We start from the raw sequence: 25,381 nt of genomic DNA, 5'->3' as shown, positions 1-25,381 counted from the left end.
TCAGGGTGGCTTTGCCGGGGCCTCATAGATATGGGTCATAATTGTAGTGCTTCACAGTTAAAGAGCATCATAAGGGCAGTGCCTCATGAAAGAAGTCCCTTGGAGTACCCCAAGTTGGAGGTGTGACAGCACAGCAGTTCCTCAGGATGGTGGGAGGGCCTGTTACGGGAGGTGCCCAATAGTGGACGTGCATCACAGTGGAGGTGCCTCACAGTGGAGATGCCTCACAATGCAGGTGCCTCATGGTGAGGTGGAGGAGAGGATTGGCAACATGATTCTGGGTAGGAGTAAAAGGAACAGGTGCCTCATGGTGCAGGTGCCTCACGGTGGAGTTGCTTCACAGTACAGGTGTCTTACAGTGGAGATGCCTCACTGTAGAGGTGCCTCAGAATGACTAGGTCAGCAAAGTTTTATCTCTTGATCCTAGCTCTGCCCATTTCATTCCTGTCCTAGGTTTAAACAGGAAGTTTTCTTTTAAAAAGGATGACAAGCATGGCTAAGAAATTGAGAAAAAAATTAACTTTATTGATAAAGGCATTCAAAGAAAGTACAAAGTTGCCAGACATGGGAGAAGTGTAGGTGAATCAGATAATAAAGATAAATCAAAATGATTACAGAATTTGGTCCTTCTCATGTGTGGGATCTCCTCTCTGGAAACAGAATTATCAATTCAGGGAATCTCAATTAAAAGTAACACATGCCTTCATTCACACTAGACAACAGATTTTTGGTAATCAAAAGAGCAAAGATAGGGTTTTACATTGGAATGGGTTCTTTACTGTGGTATCAGTCAGTTTGGGGTTAGCATATGGCAAGTTTACTTTTGCTTTGAACATTTACAGCTTAAAGCTTTCACAACATAATGAACTGGAAGTCAAATTATATGAATGCTTTGGTGATGATTTTATTTGGATGAAGAATCGCCTCTTTGTATGTGAAACTGCTCCTGCTGCCCTGTCCGTTTTAATTGTTCATACTTCTGCAAAGGCATGACTTTCATTGTGGTCTCTTTCAGGGAATACCAGCGATCATGCCATGTTACCCAGATAATGCCATCATCAAAACCAAACTCCTTTGCTGTGTAACGGCCACCTGAAACAAAGGCAAACCAATTTCATTTCATTGCTTTGGGAATGTTGTGTGAACACAGTGAGTCACAAAATATTGCTCAGGTTTTCTTTGCCCCTTTTCTCCTCTGAAAGTGTGAATCATTTATAGAAACAAATTATTAATAATAACAAATCATTTCAAAAAGAATTCAGGTGAAACATCTCTACCTAGCGTGACCGGAATTGAACCATCACATGAAGGAAACTAGCATAGATATGTTTGAGAGATTTTGATACTGAAGTAAAGAGTGGCTGAATCACAGTCGGTCCCTTCCAACTCTCCATCAGGTACCAGGTACATCCCTTCCAACCTCAGGACTACTCACTTCAGTTGTGACACTCAGTGCTGTCCTGGCTGAGGTCAGCCCCCTGACACACATGGGGGACTGAATTGGAAAAATTCCTGTTGTGCAAGGTTGTACAGCTCATGAAGTGTTGACTTAGAGTAACCTGACCTTCAGTGGTGAAGTAAATCTGAATGCATGATGGGATGCCCTGGATTACTGAGAGTGATTTTCAGCTGCTGTCTGTCTGTTCTCGCATTACAAACAGATGGATTGTCTTGAGAATTTAACAGTGCTGCTTTGTTGATCCCATGGTTTGTCAAGACCCGCTTTAAATAATTGAGCAGGTTGTTTACCTCCTGCCACTAGGACACCGTCTAATTCAGCAAATTACTAATAAAGTCCCAGATTACAATTTTAGTGTTATAAATTGACACTATTTATAACTATTTGTTCTATGTACACTCTGGCCATTTGTGCTGCATGTTTAGTTGCCTACCTATCATTGAAGGCTGGTCAGTAAACAGCGGAGGAAACTATTCAAGTGATTTCTGTGAGAGTGTCTGTTGTGGGCACCATTTAAAAAAAATCATCCCACCTTACATCCTTGGATCACTTCTCCTCCCAGGAATGACAAACACATAAATACTTCTCATTCCCATTCCAACCACAACCGCTGAGCAGCAGATAAGTGCCTGCTTGTGTACACTACCATCTCCACAGGGGTTGGGAGGTCATGTTGTGGCTGTACAGGACATTGGTTAGGCCACTATTGGAAGACTGTGTACAATTCTGGTCTTCTTGCTATAGGAAGGATGTGGTGAAATTTGAAAGGGTTCAGAAAAGACTTACAAGGATGTTGCCAGGGTTGGAGGACTTGGTCTATAGGGAGAGGCTGAATAGGCAGGGGCTATTTTACCTGGAGCGTCGGGGGCTGAGGGGTGAACTTATAGATATTTATAAAGCCACAAGGAGCCTGGATAAAATGAATAGTCAAGGTCTTTTCTTGAGGGAAGAGAAGTCCAAAACTAGAAGGCATAAGTTTAAGGTTAGAGGGGAAAGATTTAAAAGAGACTTTTTCACTCAGAGAGTGATGCATGTATGGAATGAACTGCCAGAGGAAGTGGTGAAGGCTGGTACAATTACTACATTTAAAAGGTATCTGGATTGGTATATGAATAGGAAGGGTTAGAGGGATATGGGCCAAAATTAGGGAAATGGGACTGGATACATTTAGGATAGCTGGTCATCATGGATGAGTTGGTCCGAAGGGTCTGTTTCCATGCTGTACATCTCAATGACAGTTGCTATTATCATTCCTTTGCTATTGATTTTACAAATCACCTATTACTATAGGTCTTCCAGTTAATTTTGTTCCTTCAGACTCATGTAGGAATACTATAAGGATTTTCATTTAAGGCTCTGCCTGTGAACCAAATGTGTGCTCAAGCATTCAGTGCAACTCAAGATTAACTTTAACTCGGATTTCAATCAAAGATCTTCAAATGGGGCACCTAGCTGCTGTGTTGCACCAATGCCAGGTTATGAGTGCAATATTTTAATAAGACCTCTGCATGTTACTTTCCCAAATGAAACAGTGGCAATGGCACATTTCAACATTTTAAGGAAAAGTGAGATGTTAACACAGTTCCCCTCTCTGTCAAAACTGCCTGAATAATCCCAGCACTTTCTGTTCCTATTTCAGATTTCCATCATCTGTGGCATTCTGGTTGGCATTTTGTTTCTTTAGCCTCTGAAATGAATTGCTGTTGATCAAATTGATAGGAATTGTCTTTCAGCATCGTTCACAAGATAGCACTGTGGATGAGAAGTTTTACCTTTGTGATATTTGCCATTAAGATTTCCTGCATGACATCTGTTCATCCACCAGCCAGCTTCATCTTGTTTAGCACAGTTTCCAGCATAATTATCATTATCAAAGTCTTCTGTGCTAAACTGTATATAGTTGTGTGCAGTATACATTTTATCACTGGCATCGTCTCCAAAATCATAACCAGCAAAGGCATCTCCAGCATCTCCTTCCAAGAACATTCCATAACGCAGTCGATATTTGTCTTCCTCAGATGCCACTTGAAAACCCGAATATTTAGCATGTCTGGAGGGAAAAAGAAATTAGTCCCTACTGATCCAATGCAGATATGATCCTTTGCCCTTTTACAGGATAAATATGGTAGAATCAAGCTTCACATCCCAGTCACTAAATGTCTATTAAATACTTTGGACAGTGAGGAGCTAAAAGGATATGTGCAGTTTGCAAATATAATCACATGTTTTAATACAAAATTAAAAGGCCTGGAGCCAATATGGCGCTCAGTTAGTTGACTTTTGCATTAAAAAATATTGGATTTCCAAGGAAGAGACGTTCCAGACCAAAAATGTGCAGGTAAGTGGACTGGCTAATGGTAAATGTGCAGATAGGTTGGGGTCGGGATCTGGGTCTGGGTTTGGAAGATCTTGATGGGCTGAATGGCCTCTTTCTGCACTCGAGGGATTCTATGATTCTATGAAAATGGGAACTCACTGTTCAAAGTTTATGGTATTGTTAATACTGCGATACCCTCTCTTGTATTGTGCATGGAGATGGGAAGGGTATTTAATTGGACAATGTGAGATCCATTTGCCTGTCTATGGTCAAACTTCCAGAACAGCCATTGACATTTGAGACCCTTGTATGACCTTTGAGCCAAAAGGCAGGTGAGGCTTTTAACACTCTGGGAAAATGACAAGAAAACCGCTGCTTGAAATATTCCAGAGGTGATAATCCAGTGGTGGTATTCCACAGGTGATGGCAAATGCAGGTGTGGGCTCCTTGTCCAAAGACACTCGGTACTCAGCATCCTCCGGAAGGGAGAAGAGCTGTGGAGAGCTAAACTGTCCCATTATTAGTCACACTGCTCCTCCCTCCCCCAATGTGATTTCTGTCTGGCCTTGGTTGCTCCTTGATCCTGAGGCTCAGGCATCTGCAATAACCCCTGGCCTTTGATTCGCTGTCAGTGGGTGGGATTTCCATCTGTGGGACCTTGTAATCAGAGAAGGTCTGCCAGTCACTAACAAATTGCTGGGATGATAATTAACACCCAAGAGGCACACAAGGAGAGGGCAATATGGGTTGATGGGCAAAAGCAGCTATCCTCTCCCTGTGGGTCAGCTCATTGCTCAGGTCTTTGATGCTATCAAATTGGTAACTGCTCTGCTCATTATTGCACTGCAGCAAAGTGAGGACAGTAAGTCAAAACTGAGGGACATTACATTCAAATGCCTTTTCTTTTATTCATTCAGAGGATGTGGGCATCACTGGCTAGGTAAGCATATTTTACCCATCCCTAATTGCCTAGAGAGCAGTTCACATTGCGATGGGTCTGGAGTCCTGTATAGGCCAGATCAGGTAAGTATTGTACAAAAGTATATTAATAAGCCAGATGAGTTTTTCCTGACAATCAACAACAGTTTAATATGCATCATTAGACTAATAATTCCAGATTTTTTTTAAACTGAATTAAAATTCCATCATCCGTTGCAGCAGGATTTGAACTAGGGCCCCCAGAACATTTCCTGAGTGTCTGGATTAACAGTCCTGCAATAATACCACTCGGCCATCGCCTTCCCTGAGAGGAAGAGGTCGTCAATGGCATTACCATTACTGAATCCTCCATTATCAACACCCTGGGTGTTACCATTGACCAGGCACATAGAGCATGAACAGACGATGTTTCTACTATGAACAACTTACTTCCTGATTCGTCAACATCTGCCCACCATCTACAAGATACAAGTCAGGAGTGTGATGGAATACTCTCCACTTGCCTGGATGAGTGCAGCTACAGCAACACTCTCGAAGCTCAGCATGAACCCAATATAAGCAGCCGACTTGATTAGCTCCACAACCACTAACATCCACTGCCCCCAACACTGCCCCCAATGAGCATTGTCATTAGCGTGTACCGTCCATGAGATGCTTTGCAGCAACTTGCCATGGTTCCTTTGACAACACTTTCCAAATTTGTGACTTCTACCAGGAGAGGGGCAGTTGGTACATGGAAATATTTGTACCTGCAAGTTCCTCACGAAACCACTCACTATCCTGACTTAGAAATATGCTGTTTTTGCTATCGCTGGGTCAAATTTTTGAAGCTCTCTTCCCAACAGGACTATGGGTGTACAAAGGAGAAACTGAGGACTGCAGATGCTGGAGATTAGAGCTGAAAATGTGTTGCTGGAAAAGCGCAGCAGGTCAGGCAGCATCCAAGGGGCAGGAGAATTGACGTTTCAGGCATGAGCCCTTCTTCAGGGTTGGTGTATTTGAGTGGATGATGGCAGAGGGCCGAAAAGAAAGCAAAAGTAGCAGAGATCTCTGTCACACTTGTAATGAGCTGTTAGTGTGCGTAGCATGGTAGTTTTGGAAAAAGCCCAGGAGAGCCACTTTAAAGAATGATAACATGGGGATGGGCCAAAGCGGGAGGAGTTCAGACTGACAGTAAGCTCAACTCAAGCTAGTGAAATGAAATTGTATAGCAGTTTTGATAATATTAAAAAATCCACAAAAAATATTTCACACATCATAAAAGAATGATTTTGTTGAACCACTACTGTTCAGTCAGTTTTTAAAAAAATCCTTATGAATGGCACCAGGTATATTTTATTTCTTGCAAAGATAAATCATTGATTACCTCCGTTGACCTGCCCAATCCATCAGGTCTATTTGAAGTAGATATTGTTTAGAGTTCTGTGTAATTAAATGTATTTTCTCATTCCCAATCCAGAATTCTGTGTTCCCACCAGGGGACAAGTATCCAAACCCCTCCCTATATGGAATCCACCTTCTGTGAAAGTTCACACTGCCATCAAGTCGCTGAAAGAAATTAGAGAAGCATTGCTTGATCATACCTTGTACCAAACTGAGAAAGGTCTGTTTGTCAATAACATAAACATGGTGTGACATACCCTTTGGAACACTGTCCAACCTCTTCCCATATCATCGATCTCGCAATAAACTAGGAACTGCTGCCGAGCTTTCAGTGGTTTGATGTAGTACAGGCCACTTGTTGTAGCACCTTTCTCAGCAATATCTTGACAGTCTGAATAGGATCAGATTACAGTGCTTGTAATTCAATCACATTTAATGTAATGATTTGTCAAACAGCTAAATTTTTCATTGTTGAAACACTCCAAACTTAATATTGTTAACAAAACGATAATACACAACATCAACTTATCATTAACAAGGTTTAACTTTGGGGCTTCAAAGAACCATTATCAGAAAATGTTTAACCCCTAAGCCACGTGTGCAAATTTTAGGTCAAAGAGGTAGTTTAAAGAATATGTTTATAAAGGAAACAAAAAAGTAAGACAGTGAAGGAATTTTAGGGCTTAGGGCCGAGACCACTGAAGGCACAGTGAACAATAGTGTGGCAAAGGAGACTGGGAATGAAAAAGAGGCCAGAAATGGAGGAATGCAGAGTTCTCAGAGTATTACAAGACTGGACAAGATAAGGGATGGTGAGACCATGGTTTGACTTGAACACAAAGATGCAAATTTTAAATTGTAGCCATATGCTGGACCTAGAATGAAGGTCTGTTGATGTGTCAATAGATGGTGACTGAAAGGGGTTTGTTGAAAGTTCCATGACAAAACATTAAACTACACAACTGAAGAGAGTGACTATTGAACAGGTGATGCTAACCTTGCCCTGTGGGGTTTTCATTTATTTGAACAGTGTCAACACATGGCTTGGTGCACTTATCCTGAAGTTGTGAGGTAATTCTCTTTAAATCAGTGATCATTTCATTGTTCAATTTGAAATTATTTTCCAATCTCCTGTAAAAAAATAAAAGAGCACTGCTTGATCATCTCTAGAGAAAGGCAATAATATTAACAAGAGTAACAAGATCTCAACAAATCAAAACAAATGATTGAAATTCAGATAAAAAGAAAAGACAGGTTATCATTTCAGACAGATTTTTGGTTGAACTCCTTCATGCTTTTCTGAATCCTGGAAAAGGAGTTGATTCTCTGAGAGCTTGCAGGGATCACTGGTTGGGAAATTCTTGCTTGGCTTCTAGATTTTTCATCCATCGTAAGCATCAGACCATAAGGTCAAAAGACCATAAGACATAGGATCAGAAATTATGTCATTCAGCCCATCGAGTCCTTTTCTGCCATTCAATCATGGCTGATGATTTTCTCAAGGATCTTAGATCTGGTCCTGCGTAATGAGGCAAGATCTCATAGTTAAGGATCCTCTCAGAAAGAGTGATTACAATATGATCAAATTTTGATACAAATGGAGAGTAAAATAGTATCACCTAAAACCAGGGTGCTATGCTTAAACAAGGGAGACTATAATGGGTGAGGAAGGAGTTGGCTAAATTAGATTGGGAATAGATATTATGTAGTGGAACATTTGTGGAACATTGGAGGACTTCAAAGAGATTTTTCACAATGCTCCAGGCAAGTATGTTCTGGTCAAAAACAAGGATAGCAAGAGTAGGAAGAGCCAGCCTTGGATAACTAAGAAACTAAAGGACAGCATCCAATTAAAAGCTCAGGCTAACAAAGTAGCTAAGAGTAGTGGGAACCAGAAACATTGGGAAAACTTTAAACAGCAACAAAGAACCACAAAGCAAGCAATAAAGAAGGGAAAGATAGATTATGAAAGCAAACCAGCACAGAATATAAAAACAGCTAGGAAATGTTTTTATAAACATAAAAAATGGAAAAGGGTGGCTAAAATGGACATAGCTCCCTTGCAGGTTACATAGAACATAGAAGAATACAGCGCAGTACAGGCCCTTGGGCCCTCGATGTTGCGCCGATCCAAGCCCACCTAAACTACACTAACCCACTATCCTCCATATACCTATCCAATGCCCTCTTAAATGCCCATAAAGAGGGAGAGTCCACCACTGTTACTGGCAGGGCATTCCATGAACTAACAACTCGCTGAGTGAAGAACCTACCCCTAACATCAGTCCTATATCTACCCCCCCTTAATTTAAAGCTATGCCCCCTTGTAATACCCGACTCAATACGCGGGAAAAGGTTCATACTGTCGACCCTATCTAACCCCCTAATCATCTTGTACACCTCAATCAAGTCACCCCTAAACCTTCTTTTCTCTAGTGAAAACAGCCCCAAGTGCCTCAGTCTTTCCTCATACGATTTTCCTTCCATACCAGGCAACATCCTGGTAAACCTCCTCTGCACCCGTTCCAATGCCTCCACATCCTTCCTATAGTATGGCGACCAAAACTGCACACAATATTCCAGATGCGGCCGTACCAGAGTCTTATACAACTGCATCATGACCTCAGGACTCCGGAACTCAATTCCTCTACCAATAAAAGCCAGTACGCCATATGCCTTCCTCACCGCACTATTTACCTGGGTGGCAACTTTCAGAGATCTGTGTACATGGACACCAAGATCCCTCTGCTCATCCACACTACCAAGTATCCGACCATTAGCCCAGTACCCCATCTTTTTGTTATTCTTCCCAAAGTGAATCACCTCGCACTTAGCTACATTGAATTCCATCTGCCACCTTTCTGCCCAGCTCTGCAGCTTCTCTATATCCTGCTGTAACCTGCCACATGCTTCCTCACTGTCAACAACTCCTCCGACTTTCGTATCATCCGCAAACTTGCTCACCCAACCTTCTAACCCCTCTTCCAGGTCATTTATAAAAATGACAAACAGCAATGGTCCCAAAACAGATCCTTGTGGAACACCGCTAGTGACGGCACTCCATGAAGAAACTTTGCCATCAACTACTACCCTCTGTCTTCTTCCATCCAGCCAATTTCTAATCCAAACCTCCAACTCACCCTCAATGCCATATCTCCGTATTTTCTGCAGTAGCCTACCATGGGGAGCCTTACTAAAATCCATATATACCACATCTACCGCTTTCCCCTCATCAACCTCCTTCGTCACCTTTTCAAAGAATTCAATAAGGTTTGTGAGGCACGACTTGCCCTTCACAAAACCATGCTGACTATCCTTGATCACATTATTCCTATCCAGATGTGCATAAATCCTATCCCTTACAATTCTCTCTAAGACTTTGCCCACAACAGAAGTGAGACTCACCGGCCTATAGTTACTAGGGCTATCCCTACTCCCCTTTTTGAACAAGGGAACCACATTTGCTATCCTCCAGTCTTCTGGGACTACTCCTGTAGACAAAGAGGACATAAAAATCAAGGCCAATGGCTCTGCAATCTCCTCCCTTGCTTCCCAGAGAATCCTAGGATAAATGCCATCAGGCCCAGGGGACTTATCTATTTTCACCTTTTCCAGGATTTCCAACACCTCTTCTCTACATACCTCAAAGCCATCCATTCTACTTATTTGTGCCTCAGTATTCTCATCGACAACAATGCCCTGTTCCTGAGTGAATACTGAAGAAAAGTATTCATTCAGTGTCTCCCCAATCTCTTCCGCCTCCACACGCAACTTCCCCCTACTATCCTTGACTGGACCTATTCCTACCCTAGTCATTCTTTTATTCCTAACATACCTATAGAAAGCCTTAGGGTTTTCCCTAATCCTATCTACTAAGGACCTTTCATGTCCCCTCCTTGCTGCTTTTAGCTCTCTCTTCAGGTCCTTCCTGGCTACCCTATAACTCTCAATCGCCCCAATTGAACCTTCACGTCTCATCTTGAGATAGGCCGCCCTCTTCCATTTAACAAGGGATTCCAATTCCTTATTAAACCACGGCTCCCTCGCACGACCCTTTCCTTCCTGCCTGACAGGTACATAATTATCAAGGACACTCAATAGTTGCCCCTTGAACAAGTTCCACATATCATTTACACTCTTGCCTTGGAGTCTACTTTTCCAAGCCACACATCCTAAGTCATGCCTCACCGCATCATAATTTCCCTTACCCCAGCTATAATTCTTGCCCTGTAGTACACACTTATCCCTCTCCATCACGAGTGTAAAAATCACCGAATTATGGTCACTATCCCCAAAGTGCTCACCTACCTCTAATTCTAACACCTGGCCTGGTTCGTTACCCAGAACCAAATCCAGTATGGCCTCACCTCTTGTTGGCCTGTCTACATATTGTGTCAGGAAACTCTCCTGCACACATTGAACAAACACTGACCCATCTAACGAACTTGAGCTATAGCTTTCCCAATCAATATCAGGAAAGTTAAAGTCCCCCATAACAACCACCCTATTACTGTCACTCATCTCCTGAATCACCTTCCCAATCCTTTCTTCAATGATTCTAGGACTATTAGGAGGCCTGTAAAAGACTCCTAACAGGGTGACCTCACCTTTCCTATTCCTAACCTCAGCCCAAACTACCTCAGATGGCAAGTCCTCATCCATCGTCCTTTCCACCGCTGTAATACTATCTTTGACAAGCAATGCCACACCTCCCCCTCTTTTACCCCCACCTCTGACCCTACTAAAACATTTAAATCCCAGAACCTGCAACAGCCAATCCTGTCCCTGTTCTAGCCATGTCTCCGTAATAGCCACAACATCGAAGTCCCAGGTACCAACCAACGCTGCAAGTTCACCTACCTTATTCCGTATACTTCTTGCATTGAAGTATACACACTTCAAGCCACTTCCCTGTTTACAGGCACCCTCCTTGGAAATTGATGCCATGTTCCTCACCTCCCTACACTCCAGGCCCTGCACCCTGAAGCTACAATCTGGGTTCCCATGCCCCTGCAGAGTTAGTTTAAACCCCCCCCAAGAGCACTAGCAAACCTCCCCCCAAGGATACTGGTTCCCCTCAGGTTCAGGTGTAGACCATCCTGTTTATAGAGGTCCCACCGTCCCCAGAAAGAACCCCAGTTATCCAAAAACTGGAACCCCTCCCTCCTGCACCATCCCTGAAGCCACGCATTTAATTGTTCTCTCTCCCTATTCCTCGAATCTCTATCACGTGGCACGGGTAACAAACCAGAGACAACAACTCTGTTTGTTCTAACTCCAAGCTTCCAACCTAGCTCCCTGAAAGCCTGTCTAACATCCTCAGCACTCCTCCTACCTATGTCGTTGGTGCCAATGTGGACCACGACTTCGGGTTGCTCCCCCTCCCCCTCCAGGACCCGGAAAACACGATCAGAGACATCACGTACCCTTGCACCTGGGAGGCAACATACCAAACGTGAGTCTCTCTCGTTCCCACAACGAGGTTGAGAAAGGGGAATGAACATTGGGTACTGGCGAAATAGCCAAGGCCTTGAATAAGTGTTTTGTTTCAGTCTTCACAGTGGAAGATGTGTCTAACATGCCAAAGAATGATATTTAGAATACGATGGGAGCTGAGGACCTCAGTTCATTTGTTATCACTAAAGGGGTAGTGTTGAGAGAATTCGAGGGTCTAAAGATAGATAAATCCCCTGGTCCTGATGGAATGCATCCCAGGGTGCTGAAAGGAAAGATAGAAGTTATAGTAGCAGTATTAGTGGTAATTTACCAAAATTCATTGGACTCCAGGCATGTCCAGGTGGACTGAAAGACAGTAAATGTCACACCACTGTTTTAAAAAAGTGTAGGCAAAATGCAAGTAACTATAGGCCAGATAACTTAACATCTGTAGTAAGGAAAATAATGGAGGCTATCATTAAAGAAGAAATAGTGAGACATCTGGATGGAAATGATTTGATCAGGCAGATGTAGCATTGATTCAGGAAGGGAAGGTCATGCTTGACAAACTTACTGGAGTTTTTTGAGGATGTAACACGCACCATGGATGGAGGGGAACAGGTGGATGTTGTATACTTGGATTTCCAGAAAGCATTCGATAAGGTCCTGCATAAAAGACTCATCCATAAGATAAGAATGCATGGAGTTGCAGGGAATGTACTAGCATGGATGGAGGACTGGTTAACCAATAGAAAGCAGAGAGTTGGGATAAATGGGTGTTTCTCTGGTTGGGGATCAGTGTGAACAGAATGCCACAGGAGTCAGTGTTGGGCCCACAACTGTTCATGATATACATAAATGATCTGAAAGAGGAGACCGAGTTAATGTATCCAAGTTTGTTGACAACTTTAAATTGAGTAGAAAAGCAAACTGTGCAGAGGATGCGGAGGATCTGCAGAGAGATTTAGATAGGTTAAGTGAGTCAGCATGCATCTGACAGATGGAGTACAATGTTAGTAAATGTAAGGTTATCCACTTTGGAAGTAAAAACAGTAGGTCAGAGTATTATTTAAATGGTGAAAGTCTGTAGCATGCTGTTGTGCAGAGGGATTTTGGAGTGCTTGTACATGACTGGCTAAGAGTTGATTTGCTGGTGCAACAGGTAGTCAGGAAGGCAAAAGGAATATTGGCTTTCATTGCGAGAAGGATTGAATTTAAGAGCAGGGAGACTTTGCTGCAATTGTACAAGGTGTCAGTGAGGTCATACCTGGCGTATTAGATTAGATTCCCTACAGTGTGGACGGGAACAAAGCAGAGAACAAGGTAGGACTGATAAATTAAACTGTATTTATTTCAATGTAAGAGGCCTAACAGGCAATGCAGATGAACTCAGGGCATGGTCAGGAACACGGGGCTGGCATATCAAAGCAATTACAGAAACATGGCTCAGGGATGGACAGGACTGGCAGCGTAATGTCCGAGATACAAATACTATAGAAAGGATAGAAGGGGGGTGGCAAGAGAGGAGGGGGACTGGAATTTGTGATTAGGGATAACATTACAGCTATACTTAGGGAGGATATTTCTGGGAATATATCCAGGGAAGTTATTTGGGTGGAACTGAAAAATAAGAGAAGGATGGTCAGTTCATTGGGATCATACTATAGACCCCCTCAATAGTCAGTAGAAAATTCCAAAACAGATTTGTAAGATCTCAATTATCTGTAAGAATAATAGGGTGGTTGCAGATTTTAACTTTCCAAATGTCAACAAGGATTGCCATAATGTTAACGAATTGGATGGAGAGGGATTTGTTAAGTGTGTAGAAGAAAATGTTCTGATTCAGTATGTGGATGTACCTGTGAGAGTAGGTGCAAAACTTGACCTGCTCTTGGGAAATAAGGCAGGGCAGGTGTGGTGAAACGGTTAAAAATTATGTCCCAATACATGTGTGAATCTAACCGGAATGGAGGTGTTGCTTAGTCCCGTGTGAATCTTATTACACACCTCCCCGTGTGAATCTTCTTATCTGTATGTAACCAGAATGGAATGTGTTTTTTAGCCTTGCTCTGCTGTTCACATGAATGTTTATATCTGGAAAAGAGTATATCAGCTGGAAAAGTCTCCAGTTCGGTGAGTCTGCTCCGGGGTTACGTTTAACCGCCGAGCGTGGGTTGTTGGCAACCGCTCTACGAGAACTGACGGCTCCCAGTTCCGGTAACATGTAGAGTGAGTATAAGCCAGACCCGTTGTAAGTATGAGACCTGGTTGTGGCGACGCTGCGGGGAATAAAATGCTCATATTCTAGCAGACTCGCCTCTTGGTCGTTTGTTCTGTGTCAGACTACTCTCCTACGAACCTGACCTTGAGAATTTTTTAAAACAGCAGGTGACTGAGGAATCATTGAGGGAGCTCTTTGAGGCCAGTGACCATAATTCTATTAGCTTGAAAATAGTGATGGAAAAGGATAGACTGGATCTGAAAGTTAATGCTCTAATTTGGAGGAAGGCCAATTTTGACAGTGTTAGGCAAGAACTTTCAAAAGCTGATTGGGGGCAGATGTTTGCAAGTAAAGGAATGGCTGGAAAAAGGGATGCCTCCAAAAATGCGATAATGAGAGTCCAGAGACAGTATGTTCCTGTTTGGGTGAAAGGCAAGGTTGGCATCTGTGGGAAATGCTAGATGACTAAAGAAATTGAGGTTTTGGTTAAGAAAAAGAAGGAAACATGTCAGGTAAAGACAGCAGAGATTGAGTGAAACCTCACAAGAATATAAAGGCAGTAGGAGTACACTTAAAAGGGAAATCAGGAGGCTAAAGGGTTCATGAGATAGCTTTGGCAAGTAGGGTTAAGGAGAATCCAAAGGAGTTCTACAAATACATTTGGGACAAAAGGGTAACAATGGAGAGAATAGGCCCCTCAAAGATCAGCAAGACCACCTAGGTATGGAATCGCATGAGATGGGGTAGATACTTAACAAGTATTTTGCATCAGTGTTTACTGTCGAGAAGGATATGGGACATCGAGAATGTGGGGAAATAAATAGCGACGTCTTGAAAAATGCCCATATTACAGAGGAGGAGGTGTTGAATGTCTTAAAATGCATTAAGGTTGATAAATCCCTGAGACTTGATCTGTTGTATCTTAAAACTCAGTGGGAAGCTAAGGAAGTGACTGTTGGGCCCCATGCTGATCAGATGGGCCAGTGGGCTGATGAGTGGCAGATGGAATTTAATTTAGGTAAATGTGAGGTGCTGTATTTTGGAAAGTCGAATCAGTGCAGGACTAATACACTTAATGGTAAGGTTCTGGGGAGTGTTGCTGAACAAAGAGGTTCATAGTTCCTTGAAAGTGGAGTCACAGGTAGATAAGATAGTGAAGAAGGTGTTTGATATGCTTGCCTATTAGCATATTAGCGCATTTAGTATAGGAGTTGAGAGGTTATGTTGTAGTTGTACAGGATATTGGTTAAGTCACTATTAGAATACTGTGTGCAGTTCTGATCTCCCTCCTTTAGGAAGGATGTTGTGAAACTTGAAAGGGTTCAGGGAAGATTTACAAGGATGTGACCAGAGTTGAAGGGTTTGAGCTATAGGGAGAGGCTGAATAGGTTAGGGCTATTTTCCCTGAAGCATCAGAGGCTGAAGGGTGACCTTATGGAGGTTTATAAAATCATGAAGGGCACGGATATGGGAAAGAGACAAGGTTTTTTCCCTGAAGAGAGGTCATCCAAAACTAGAGGGCATAGGTTTTAGGTGAAAGGGGAAAGATTTAAAAGGCACCTAAGGGCCAACTTCTTCGTACAGAGGGCAGTGTTTGTGTGGAATGAGCTGCTGGTAGAAGTGGTGGACGCTGGTACAATTACAACATTTAAAAGGCATCTGGATGGGTATATGAATCAGAATGATTTAGAGGGATATGAGCCAAGTGCTGGCAAATGGGACTAGATTAGGTTAGGATATCTGGTTTCATGGACGAGTTAGACCGAAGAGTCTGTTTCCGAGCTGTGCATCACTATGACTCTATGACTCTCTGATTACTTGCGTGCCAAACAGGAAGTGATATACAGAAATAAGCATCCCACAAGCAACAGATCAGATCTCAGCTCTCCAGTCCTGCTACATCCAAACATGAATGGTAGTGGCTGATTAAAAAACTCACTGGAGGGGGAAGCTACACAAATATCCCCATCCTCAATGATGGAAGAGACTTGCACATCAGTGCAAAAAGTAAGGCTGAAGCATTTGCAACAATCTTCAGCCAGAAGCGCCCAGTGGATGATTCATCTCAGCCTCCTCCAGTGATGCCTAGTATTACAGATATCAGTCTTCAGCCAATTCTATTTACTCCACATGATATCAAGAAATGGTTGAAGACATTGGATACTGCAAAGACTATGGGCACTGACAACATTCGGGCAATAGTACTGAAGACCTGTGCTCCAGAGTTTGCCGCAGTCCTATCCTTAAGGTATTATCAATAGTACAATTAAGTCACACTTGCTCAGCAATATCCTGCTCAGTGCTGCCCAGTTTGGGTTCTGCTAGGGCCACTCAGTTCCTGACCTCATTATAGCCTTGGTTCAAACATGGACAGAAGAGCTGAATTCCTGAGGTGTGGTGAGAGTGACAGCCCTTGATATCAAGGTGACAACTGACAAGAATGGTGTCAAGAAGCCCAAGCAAAACTGAGTCACTAGGAATCAGGGGATAAACCCTTCTGCTGGCATATAGAAAGATGGTTGTGATTGTTGGAGGCCAGTCATCTCAGTTGCAGGCTACCTCTGCAGGAGTTCCTCAGGGTAGTATCCTAGGCCCAACCTTCTTCAGCTGCTTCATCAATGACTTTTCTTCCAATATAAGATCAGAAGCGGGGATGCTCACTGATGATTGCACAATGTTTAGCATTATTCACGACCCCTCAGATATGGAAACAGTTTGTGCCCATATGTAGCAAGACCTGGACAATATCTAGGCTTGGGCTGACAAGTGGCAAGTATTAGCTGAAAATGTGTTGCTGGAAAAGCGCAGCAGGTCAGGCAGCATCCAAGGAACAGGAGAATCGATGTTTCGGGCATAAGCCCTTCTTCAGGAATGCTGAAAATGTGTTGCTGGAAAAGCGCAGCAGGTCAGGCAGCATCCAAGGAACAGGAAAATCGACGTTTCGGGCATAAGCCCTTCCTGAAGAAGGCAATGGCCATCTCCAATAAGAGACAATCTAATCACTGACCTTTGTATTCAATGGAATTACTAAAGTGAATGATCAATAACAACATCCGTGGTTCACCATTGAACAGACATTAACTGGACTAGCCATATAAATACTACACCTATACCTAAGCACAGGTCAAAGGTAAATAATCCTTTCCTAAATTAACTCACTTTCTGATACCAGGAATATAATGGAATACTCACTTCTTGCCTGGGCGGGTGCCGCTCTAATAATACTCAAGAAGCTTGACATCATCCAGGACAAAGCAGTCTGGTTGATTGGCACCACATCTATAAACACCCATTCCCTTCACCACTGATGCCCAGTAGCAGCAGTGAGTACTATTTACAAGATGCATTGCAGAAATTTATCAAAGTCCTGAAACAGCATCTCCCAAGCCTTCAATCACTACCCCCTTGAGTAAATGAGCACTGTGACCGCTAGGAAAGAATCTGGAGTCTGCAGCCTAATCCAGTTTGTGAACACACACGTGTCTATGCCAACATTACAATAATCATTACCAGTGCTGCCCGGGGTACAGCATTGAAGGATATAAGTTTCCTACAAATGGATTGAAAATATATCTTGACAGTTCTTAGAGGCTGGCACATATCAGATGCCAATGTCTCTGCCCATGGAATGTGCCTTAAGGTGCTGTTTCCTAGTGTCCAATGTGAATTCACTGGGAGCAAGTGGAGAGTTGAATCCAGCAAATGCTTGCTCTGGTTTTCATGTTGAGGTTTCCTAATGTTGAGTCTATTTAGCCAATTTGAAAAATGGGACTGTGCAAATTAATGAGATGAGTAGTAGAGTTAACAGGATATTTAATGAGTGCTAATCCCTATCAATTGTCAATTTGCCGTTGCCCAGTCATAGAGTCATAGAGTCCACTGCATGGAGATAGGCCCTTTGGCCCAAACTGCTCCATGCCGACCAAATGTCCATCCACACTAACCTCATTTCCCTGCACTTGGCCCATGTCCTTCTAAACCTTTCCCATCCATGTATTTGTCCAAATGCCTTTTAAATGGCGTTAATGTACCCACCTCAAACACTTCTGCTGGCAGCTCATTCCAAATGCATACCACCTTTTGTGGAAAAATGTTGCCCCTCAAGTTACCTTTTATTCTTTCCCCTCTAAACTTGAACTAATGCCCTCTAGTCCTTGATTTCCCCAACCCTTGAAAAAACAGAGTGTATTCACCATTTTCATGCCTCTCATGATCTTATATATTTCTGTAAGATCCTCTTTCAATCTCCCATGTTCTAAAGAACAAAGTCTTAGTTTATCCAACCTCTCCCTATAACTGAGACCTTTGAGTCCTGGTAACATCCTTGTAAATTTCCTCTGCACTCTATCCAGTTTAATAACATCCTTCCTATAGCAAGGTGACCAAAACTGAACACAAAATTTTACTTGCGGCCTCACCCACATCCTGTACAACTGCAACATAACGTCCCAACTTCTATACTCAATGCCCTGACTGATGAAGACCAGTGTCCCAAAAGCTTTCTTCACTGTCCTGTCTACCTGTGACTCCACTTTCAGGGAAGTGTGCACCGAACTCCATCTGTTCCACTACATTCCTTAAGGCCCTATCATTCGTCGTAAAACTCCTACCTTGATTTGACTTTCCAAAATGCAACATCTCACATATTAAACTACATTTACCATTTCTCAGCCCATTTCCCCAGATGATTAAGGTCCTGCTGCAATTCCTGATAACCTTCCTCACTATCCATGATACCGCCTATTTTCGGGTCATCTGCAAACTTACTAATCATGCCTTATACTTTCACAACTTGCTCAGAATCTGTCCAATACCAGCCATCTCCCCATCACTGCCTGTACTTGGTTGTGGTAAAATAATTAAAATGTATTAACCAATGTTGCTTTGTTTCCTATTTTTTGAATTTATTTGAAGGGGTCTAGATATGATTATCCTATAATGATCCAATTACACGCCAGATTTGGTGGTTGGCAATGAACACATCTTTGTACACTCCCCATTGACCTTTGTATTGAACATTATTGTCAGTCCAATATTTCAAGATCACAGTGCCCTCTACTGACCACCTAGAGTCATACCGCATGGAAACATATCCTTCTTTCCAACTTGCCCATGCTGACTAGGTTTCTCAAACTAATTCATCCCATTTGTCTGCGCTTGGTCTATATCCCTCTAAACCTTTCCTATTTAGGTATCAGTCCAAACATCTTTCAAAATTTGTTACTGTACTTGCATCACTCACATCTGGCCGTTCATTCCACACACAAACCATCTTCTGTCTGAAAAATTTGTCCTTCAGGTCTCTTTAAAATCTTTCCTCTCTCACCTTAAACCTATGCCCGCTAGTTTTAAAGAGAAAAGTTTCAGCATATCCAGCCTCTCCTTATAACTGAAACCCTCTAGTCCCTGAAACATCCTTGCAAATCTTTTCTTCACATTTTCCAACTTAATAACAGACTTCCAATAGCAGAGTGACCAGAATTGTATACAGTACTCACTAATGTTCTGTACAACCAGAACATGATGTCCCAACCCCGATAGTCAATGATCTGGCTAATAAAGGCAAGTTTGTGCCAAGTGCTTTCTTCACTATCCTGTTTACCTGTGACACCACTTTCAAGAAGCTATGTAATTGTATCCCTAGGTTTCGCTGTTCAACAACACTTTCCATAGCCCTACCATTAACTGTGTAAGTCCTGCCCTTGTTCGTCTTACCAAATTGCAACAGCTTATATTTATCTAAACTGAGACTTGTTTAAATAAAATCTCCAACTATACAGCTCCTGATTTAATTCAGTTGAAGAATTATTCATCAACAGTGCTGCGTCTAAACTAAGAAGTGGCAATTAGAATATTTAATTCAACACCAAATCAAATGCAGCACATAAACTATAATCAGGAAAAGAACAATTAGCCTACAAAGGCAGCAGAAAGACAAAGTTTTTTTCATTTCTCCAGCTTCAACTATAATATTAAGAAATTAGGTTTCACGTTAATAAAAATTATTTTTCAGCACAGACGGGTTGTTAAGCAATATTGTGACTGGAATGGTCAATCCCCAACTTTATCTGGTGATCTTAGTTCATGTAACTCAGGATTTCAGCCTTTTCATGCTATTCAATATTTTTGAATGGGAGGCCAGATGCGATGCTTTCACATTTAGAATTAGAATTAGAATCCCTACAATCTGGAAACAGGCCCTTCGGCCTAACAAGTCCGCATCATATTGCAAAATCTGGTCTGAAATAAATGACCCTCTTTAAAGGCATAAATCAAATCCAAGAAAATAACTTTGCTTCTCTTTTTAAAAATATTGTATTTCATTATATTCTGTATCATTTCAGACCTGCAGCTTTTGTAGTTTACTATTGTTATCAATGAGGACATGGCTATTTACAACATAGAGTCTTCTTTAAGATGTTTATCAAACAAACAAAAAAAATCTGATATCCGGAACACTTCATTTCAAAAACTTTGTAATTTTATCCTTACTTTAGTTCCAGATTTCTGTTGTTCATGAAACGTTCGAACTCAGCAATTGCTGCTTCTATGTTTTGAAATGTTTTATTGAATGTACCTTCAAAACATAAGAATACAGGTAAAAGTCAATTTAGCAGGTGAGTCAGTCAGATTGTTTTTAAATATGTAGCTTGCTATTTTAGCTGATACAATTAAATTACCATGGAAATATTACCTGAAAAGTTAATCCAAACGGCATGATTGAACTCTTCAATGGTCTTCATCTTATTTTTTGTCAGAGTACTTTTGTGTTGAATTTCATTCAACTCCTTTTCAATTTTCCAAAGTCTGTCACCAACCCTTGTTTGATACTTTTGAAAATAATCATCAACTCCACATGTTGTGGGGCAGAATTCTCCCTAAATTGCCATAGTCAAGAGAAATTGGGATAATGTTATACTTCCAGCTAGAAAGCCACATTTCTAATGATTGCAAGGGACTTAGTACGACAAATTTTTACTTACAAAATTGGGATCTAAGATGCAGCAAGGTGCATCTGAAGTAAACTGTAAAAAAGGAAAAACAGAACTTTATCACATGTTCACAATAATAAAACTAAACATTCATTAATGACTTCCCGTAAATTTACTTACAGCTTTAGCAGATGAAAATGCAAGTAGCAGAACCTGCAGGAAAGGTAAGAATTTTCCCTTTACCCCTGACATGGTATGATAGAAAATAGAGGTTCCAATTCACTGTGCACGATGAATGAACTGACTACTGGAGAGCAGCTTTATCTTATTGACTCCCTGAACTGAGGTAAGAGTTCACAATGATTGCTAAAGAGATAGAGACCCAGAACACACAGTCGATCAGGTCATAATCTCTGACTCACACATTCTGAAGTGTGTAATAAAGTGGATCACTGGCTAAATTTTGATTTTCTGTTTTGCTATATATAGACTTGAATTGAATAACATATTCAAATTGCCAGCTAAATTAAGATGATTCACAATTTTAGAGCAAAACTCCATACCTTACCGCCAAAAGAAATTTAATGTTAAGATTAGATTAGATTAGATTACTTACAGTGTGGAAACAGGCCCTTCGGCCCAACAAGTCCACACCGACCCGCCGAAGCGTAACCCACCCAGACCCATTCTCCTACATTTACCCCTTCACCTAACACTACAGGCAATTTAGCATGGTCAATTCACCTAACCTGCACATTTTTGGATTGTGGGAGGAAACCGGAGCACCTGGAGGAAACCCACGCAGACACGGGGAGAATGTGCAAACTCCACACAGCGAGTCACCTGAGGCGGGAATTGAACCCAGGTCTCTGGCGCTGTGAGGCAGCAGTGCTGTTCAGTGGCAGTTCCTAATGTTGGAAGGCACACTGGACCAAAAAGTGGGAATAGGTGAACAGGTTGAACAAACTGAGTCTGAAGAGGGATCAGAAATGATGGTGTCTGGACTGATGGTACAGTAGCAGCAAAGGGGAACGATGGAACTGGGGAGTGCTGAGGACCAGGAAATGGCAACAATGAAGGGGAGAGATGATAGAGAGTGACTGGACTGGGGAATGACGGGAAGAGGGGGATGGAAGGGGGGTAATGGGGTGGTTGGGGGTTGGGATTTTGGGGTGAGGGGGTAATGGGAAGTGGGAGGATAGGAGATGGAGTGATGGGAATGTGGGTGACAGGGAGCAGAGGTGATGGGGAGTAGGGGTGGTGAAGAGAGGGTGTGAAGGGAAATAGGGTGATGAGGGAGGGGTGATGGGTGAGGGAGGGGTATGGATAGAATGGAGAGTGGGAGAGATGGGTGGACAGGGAGTCAGGGTGATGAGGAGTGGGGGCCGTGAGAAAAAGTGGGGGCCGTGAGAAGAGGCAATGGGGTGAGGGAGTGAAGGAGTGCGGCAGGAATGGTGAATGTAGGGATGGGAAATGGTAGGGATGAAGAGAGATGGTGGTGGAAAGTGACGGGGACAAGAGGTGGTTGTGATGGAGACTGGCCATTAATTGCTTGGTAGTCTAGGTAAACATTACAAAGTGACATAAATTCAAAGCTTTTCAATTATGATTGATTGGACCGTGAAGATACATCAAGAACTGTTCACTGCCAATCTCAGTGAGCTGTTGAACCTCAGTCCAAGCTGGTAGACACACATTAACACACTTCTTCTGCTTGCACATAATAGGGTCCCATGTGTAAATATGTACTGCTTTTAGCACAAACAAATGAAACACACCAAACTGATTAATTTAAATTTCTTAGCACAGTCAGAGGTTTTTTGTAGTAAATTCTGTTCAATCGCACAACCACATCTAATGTTAGTAACTGGTTGAGCATAATCGGCACACTACCTCCTGTGCACAGCCCAAGGAACATATTGTTTGATTCAATCTTCTAGTCACTCAGATGTACAGCCTACTTATCTGGCAATGTATCACCACTGAAGTTCAAATGCTACATTATTAACTTGTCATTCAGGCAGATCATCTTTTGGCTTCCTGATACTGGAGAATATTGCTTTAGATTTCCTGCAATGCAATAGCATGAGGCAACAGGTTTTGCTTGTTACTCAAATTTCTGAGATACCTTTTCTTCTCGGGATAATCTGAGGTAGGCAGAGCACTTTTCTGGGCCAAAATCGATGGCCATCAGACACTTTTTGAGTCTGTGCAATATACAGTGAATAAAGATTTGATCATGGTCATCATTATCATACGGGATAGCCCTTACCTCAACATCGAACTTGTAGAAGGAGCAGTTGGCTAGGACCCTGTTCACAAAATTACCAAAAACAGTAGATATTGCAGTGTCTGGAACTGTAGGAATCAAAGCACGTGTGTTGATAAGTGAATGTGGGCTAGCAGGAGACGGTAATAGAGAACCTGCTGGCAGATTTCACAACTAACATGTCAACCAATGGTGTGGTATTCCACAAGGCTCAGTGTTGGGACCACAATTTTTCACTTTATACATTAACGATCTAGATGAAGGAACTGAGGGCATTCTGGTTAAGTTTGCAGATGATACAAAGATAGGTAGAGGGACAGGTAGCACTGAGGAGGTGGGAGTCTGCCGAAGGATTTGGACAGATTAGGAGCGTGGGCAAAGAAGTGGCAGATGGAATACATTGTGGGAAGGTGTGAAGTCATGCACTTAGGTAGAAAGAATAGAGGCATGGAGTATTTTCTAAATGGGGAGAAAATTCAGAAGTCTGAAGTGCAAAGAGTCTTGAGAGTTCTAGTCCAGGATTCTCTCAAGGTAAGCTTGCAGGTTGAGTCAGCAGTTAGGAAGGCAAATGCAATGATGGCATTTATTTTGAGAGGACTTGAATATTAAAGTAAGGATTTACTTCTGAGGCTCTATAAAGCCCTGGTGAGACCATATTTGGAGTATTGTGCATAGTTTTGGACCATATCTAAGGAAGGATGCACTGGCCTGGGAGCATATACAGAGGAGGTTCATGAGAATAGTCCCAGGAATGAAAAGCTTAACACATGAGGAATGTTTGATGACTTTGGGTCTGTACTTGATGGAGTTTAGAAGGATGAGGGGGGGATCTAATTAAAACGTATTGAGTACTGAAAGGCTAGACAGAATAAATATTAGGAAGATGTTTCCACTGGTAGGAGAGACAAGGACCTGAAGGCACAGCCTTAGAGTAGAGAGAAGATCTTTTAAAACGGAGATAAGGAGAAACTTCTTCAGCCAGTGAGTGGTGAATCGATGGAATTCATTGCCACAAAAGGCTGTGGAGGCCAGGTCATTGGGTATGTTTAAGAAGGAGATAAGTAGGTTATTGATTGTCAAGGGGATCAAGGGTTATGGGGAGAAAGCGGGTTTAAGAAACTTATCAGCCATGATTGAATAGCAGATAAGAGTCAATGGCCTGAATGAATGGCCCAATTTCTGCTCCTACGTCTTATGGTCTTATGCCTTCATCTGATCAGTCAACTTCAATCTAAACCTGAGCACAGGATAGAGCATATCAACATGTGTTAAGAATTTCTGTGACGCAGATGTAGGTTCAAATATGACAAATATGCCGTCTGCACATCAGAAATGTGCAAGGAGCTGGAATTTAATGGTCATTCCATTGAAGATGTACTTCCATGATGATGTCAGCAAGAGCTGGCCTGAGAGGGAATCCCATGGCAACGTTGTGTATTTGAGCATTTGAAACTGAACTCAAATGTGCAAGCTGCTGAGCTCATGAATTCAATGAAACTTGACTGCACTCTATCGCTTTAGTCTCAGCGGGAGAATCCTCATCCATCCTTCATTTCAAGATAGCAGTACAGTAGCAGCATAGCGTGTAGCCTTCTGCCCAGAGCTCATCTGCTCTGTATGCTTTCACTTCTTTCAAAGCTTTTTTCTTTACTTTAATCTACTTACCTTCTGGTGGTTGAGGGCATTGACTTTGGTACAGTGCACTGGAGATCGAGCCCAGCGCTGGAGAAGACTGAGAGATCACGTGGAAGAGCAAGTCCAGTGCAGTGGACAGGGAGAGACTGTGGGGGAGAGTGAGCTCAAGGTCTCCAGCATGTATAGCAGCTTTGAGTGTGGAGATCGAGCCCTTGTAGGGAATATGAGCTTAGCATGAAGAGACTGTCATGATGAACTTTTAACTTTATTTCTTATTTTTACTTTATACTAATAAGGATGTGAATGTTGCAAATAGGAAATTCTATTTCCTTATTTTTCCAATTTGTACTTACGTTTTTGTACCTAGGTACCTTTGTGTCTAAGATGGTACAAAGATATGTCCTTGAAATTCCTCGCCCTGTGGAAAAGACTCCTGCCATTCACCTTATCTAGTCCCCTCATGATTTTATAAATCTCTATAACCTCTCAACAACCTACGCTCCAGTGAAAAAAATTCCCAGTCTATCTCCTTATAACTCAAACCCTCCATTCCCTGAAACATCCTGTTAAATCTCTTCTGAACCCTCTCCAGCTTAATAATATCACAGAACATAGAACATAGAACAGTACAACACAGTATAAAAACCTCATACCGACCTTTTATCCTACTCTAAGATCAGACTAACCTACATACCTTTCATTTTACTATCTTCCATGTGCCTATCCAAGAGTCTCTTAAATGTTATACCCGCTGGCAGTGCATTCCACACCACCACATCTCCCCTAAACC

The 25,381-nt window shown here is 42.2% G+C and overlaps 1 protein-coding gene across 1 annotated transcript; it reads right to left on the bottom strand.

The window, feature by feature from the left end:
- Positions 1-781: 781 nt before the first annotated feature.
- fgg (fibrinogen gamma chain) lies at positions 782-21,003 on the bottom strand. Its single transcript, XM_043697922.2, has 9 exons — positions 20,868-21,003; positions 20,739-20,780; positions 20,450-20,633; positions 20,248-20,332; positions 7,096-7,229; positions 6,356-6,489; positions 6,082-6,263; positions 3,232-3,509; positions 782-1,092 (listed from the first exon to the last, which is right to left on the bottom strand). Exons 1-9 carry the CDS (start codon positions 20,937-20,939, stop codon positions 905-907), a joined length of 1,299 nt encoding a protein of 432 aa, XP_043553857.1. The 5' UTR covers positions 20,940-21,003; the 3' UTR covers positions 782-904.
- Positions 21,004-25,381: the final 4,378 nt, after the last annotated feature.

This window comes from Chiloscyllium plagiosum, unplaced genomic scaffold (assembly GCF_037043375.1).
Source record: "Chiloscyllium plagiosum isolate Xiang-an unplaced genomic scaffold, Cpla_swu_hap1 HiC_scaffold_1, whole genome shotgun sequence".
Lineage (NCBI taxonomy): Eukaryota > Metazoa > Chordata > Chondrichthyes > Orectolobiformes > Hemiscylliidae > Chiloscyllium > Chiloscyllium plagiosum.
This window is presented reverse-complemented; position numbering and strand designations above follow the sequence as displayed.

What these genes read in the sequence shown, in the direction of transcription:
- fgg (XM_043697922.2), bottom strand. Translation starts at nt 20,939, where the DNA reads ATGTCAGGGGTAAAGGGAAAATTCTTACCTTTCCTGCAGGTTCTGCTA. An exon ending in CATTTTCATCTGCTAAAGCT is followed by an intron (nt 20,781 to 20,867) that starts GTAAGTAAATTT and finishes CCTTTTTTACAG; the next exon opens with TTTACTTCAGATGCACCTTG. An exon ending in AACAGAAATCTGGAACTAAA is followed by an intron (nt 7,230 to 20,247) that starts GTAAGGATAAAA and finishes ATTTTTTTACAG; the next exon opens with GAGATTGGAAAATAATTTCA.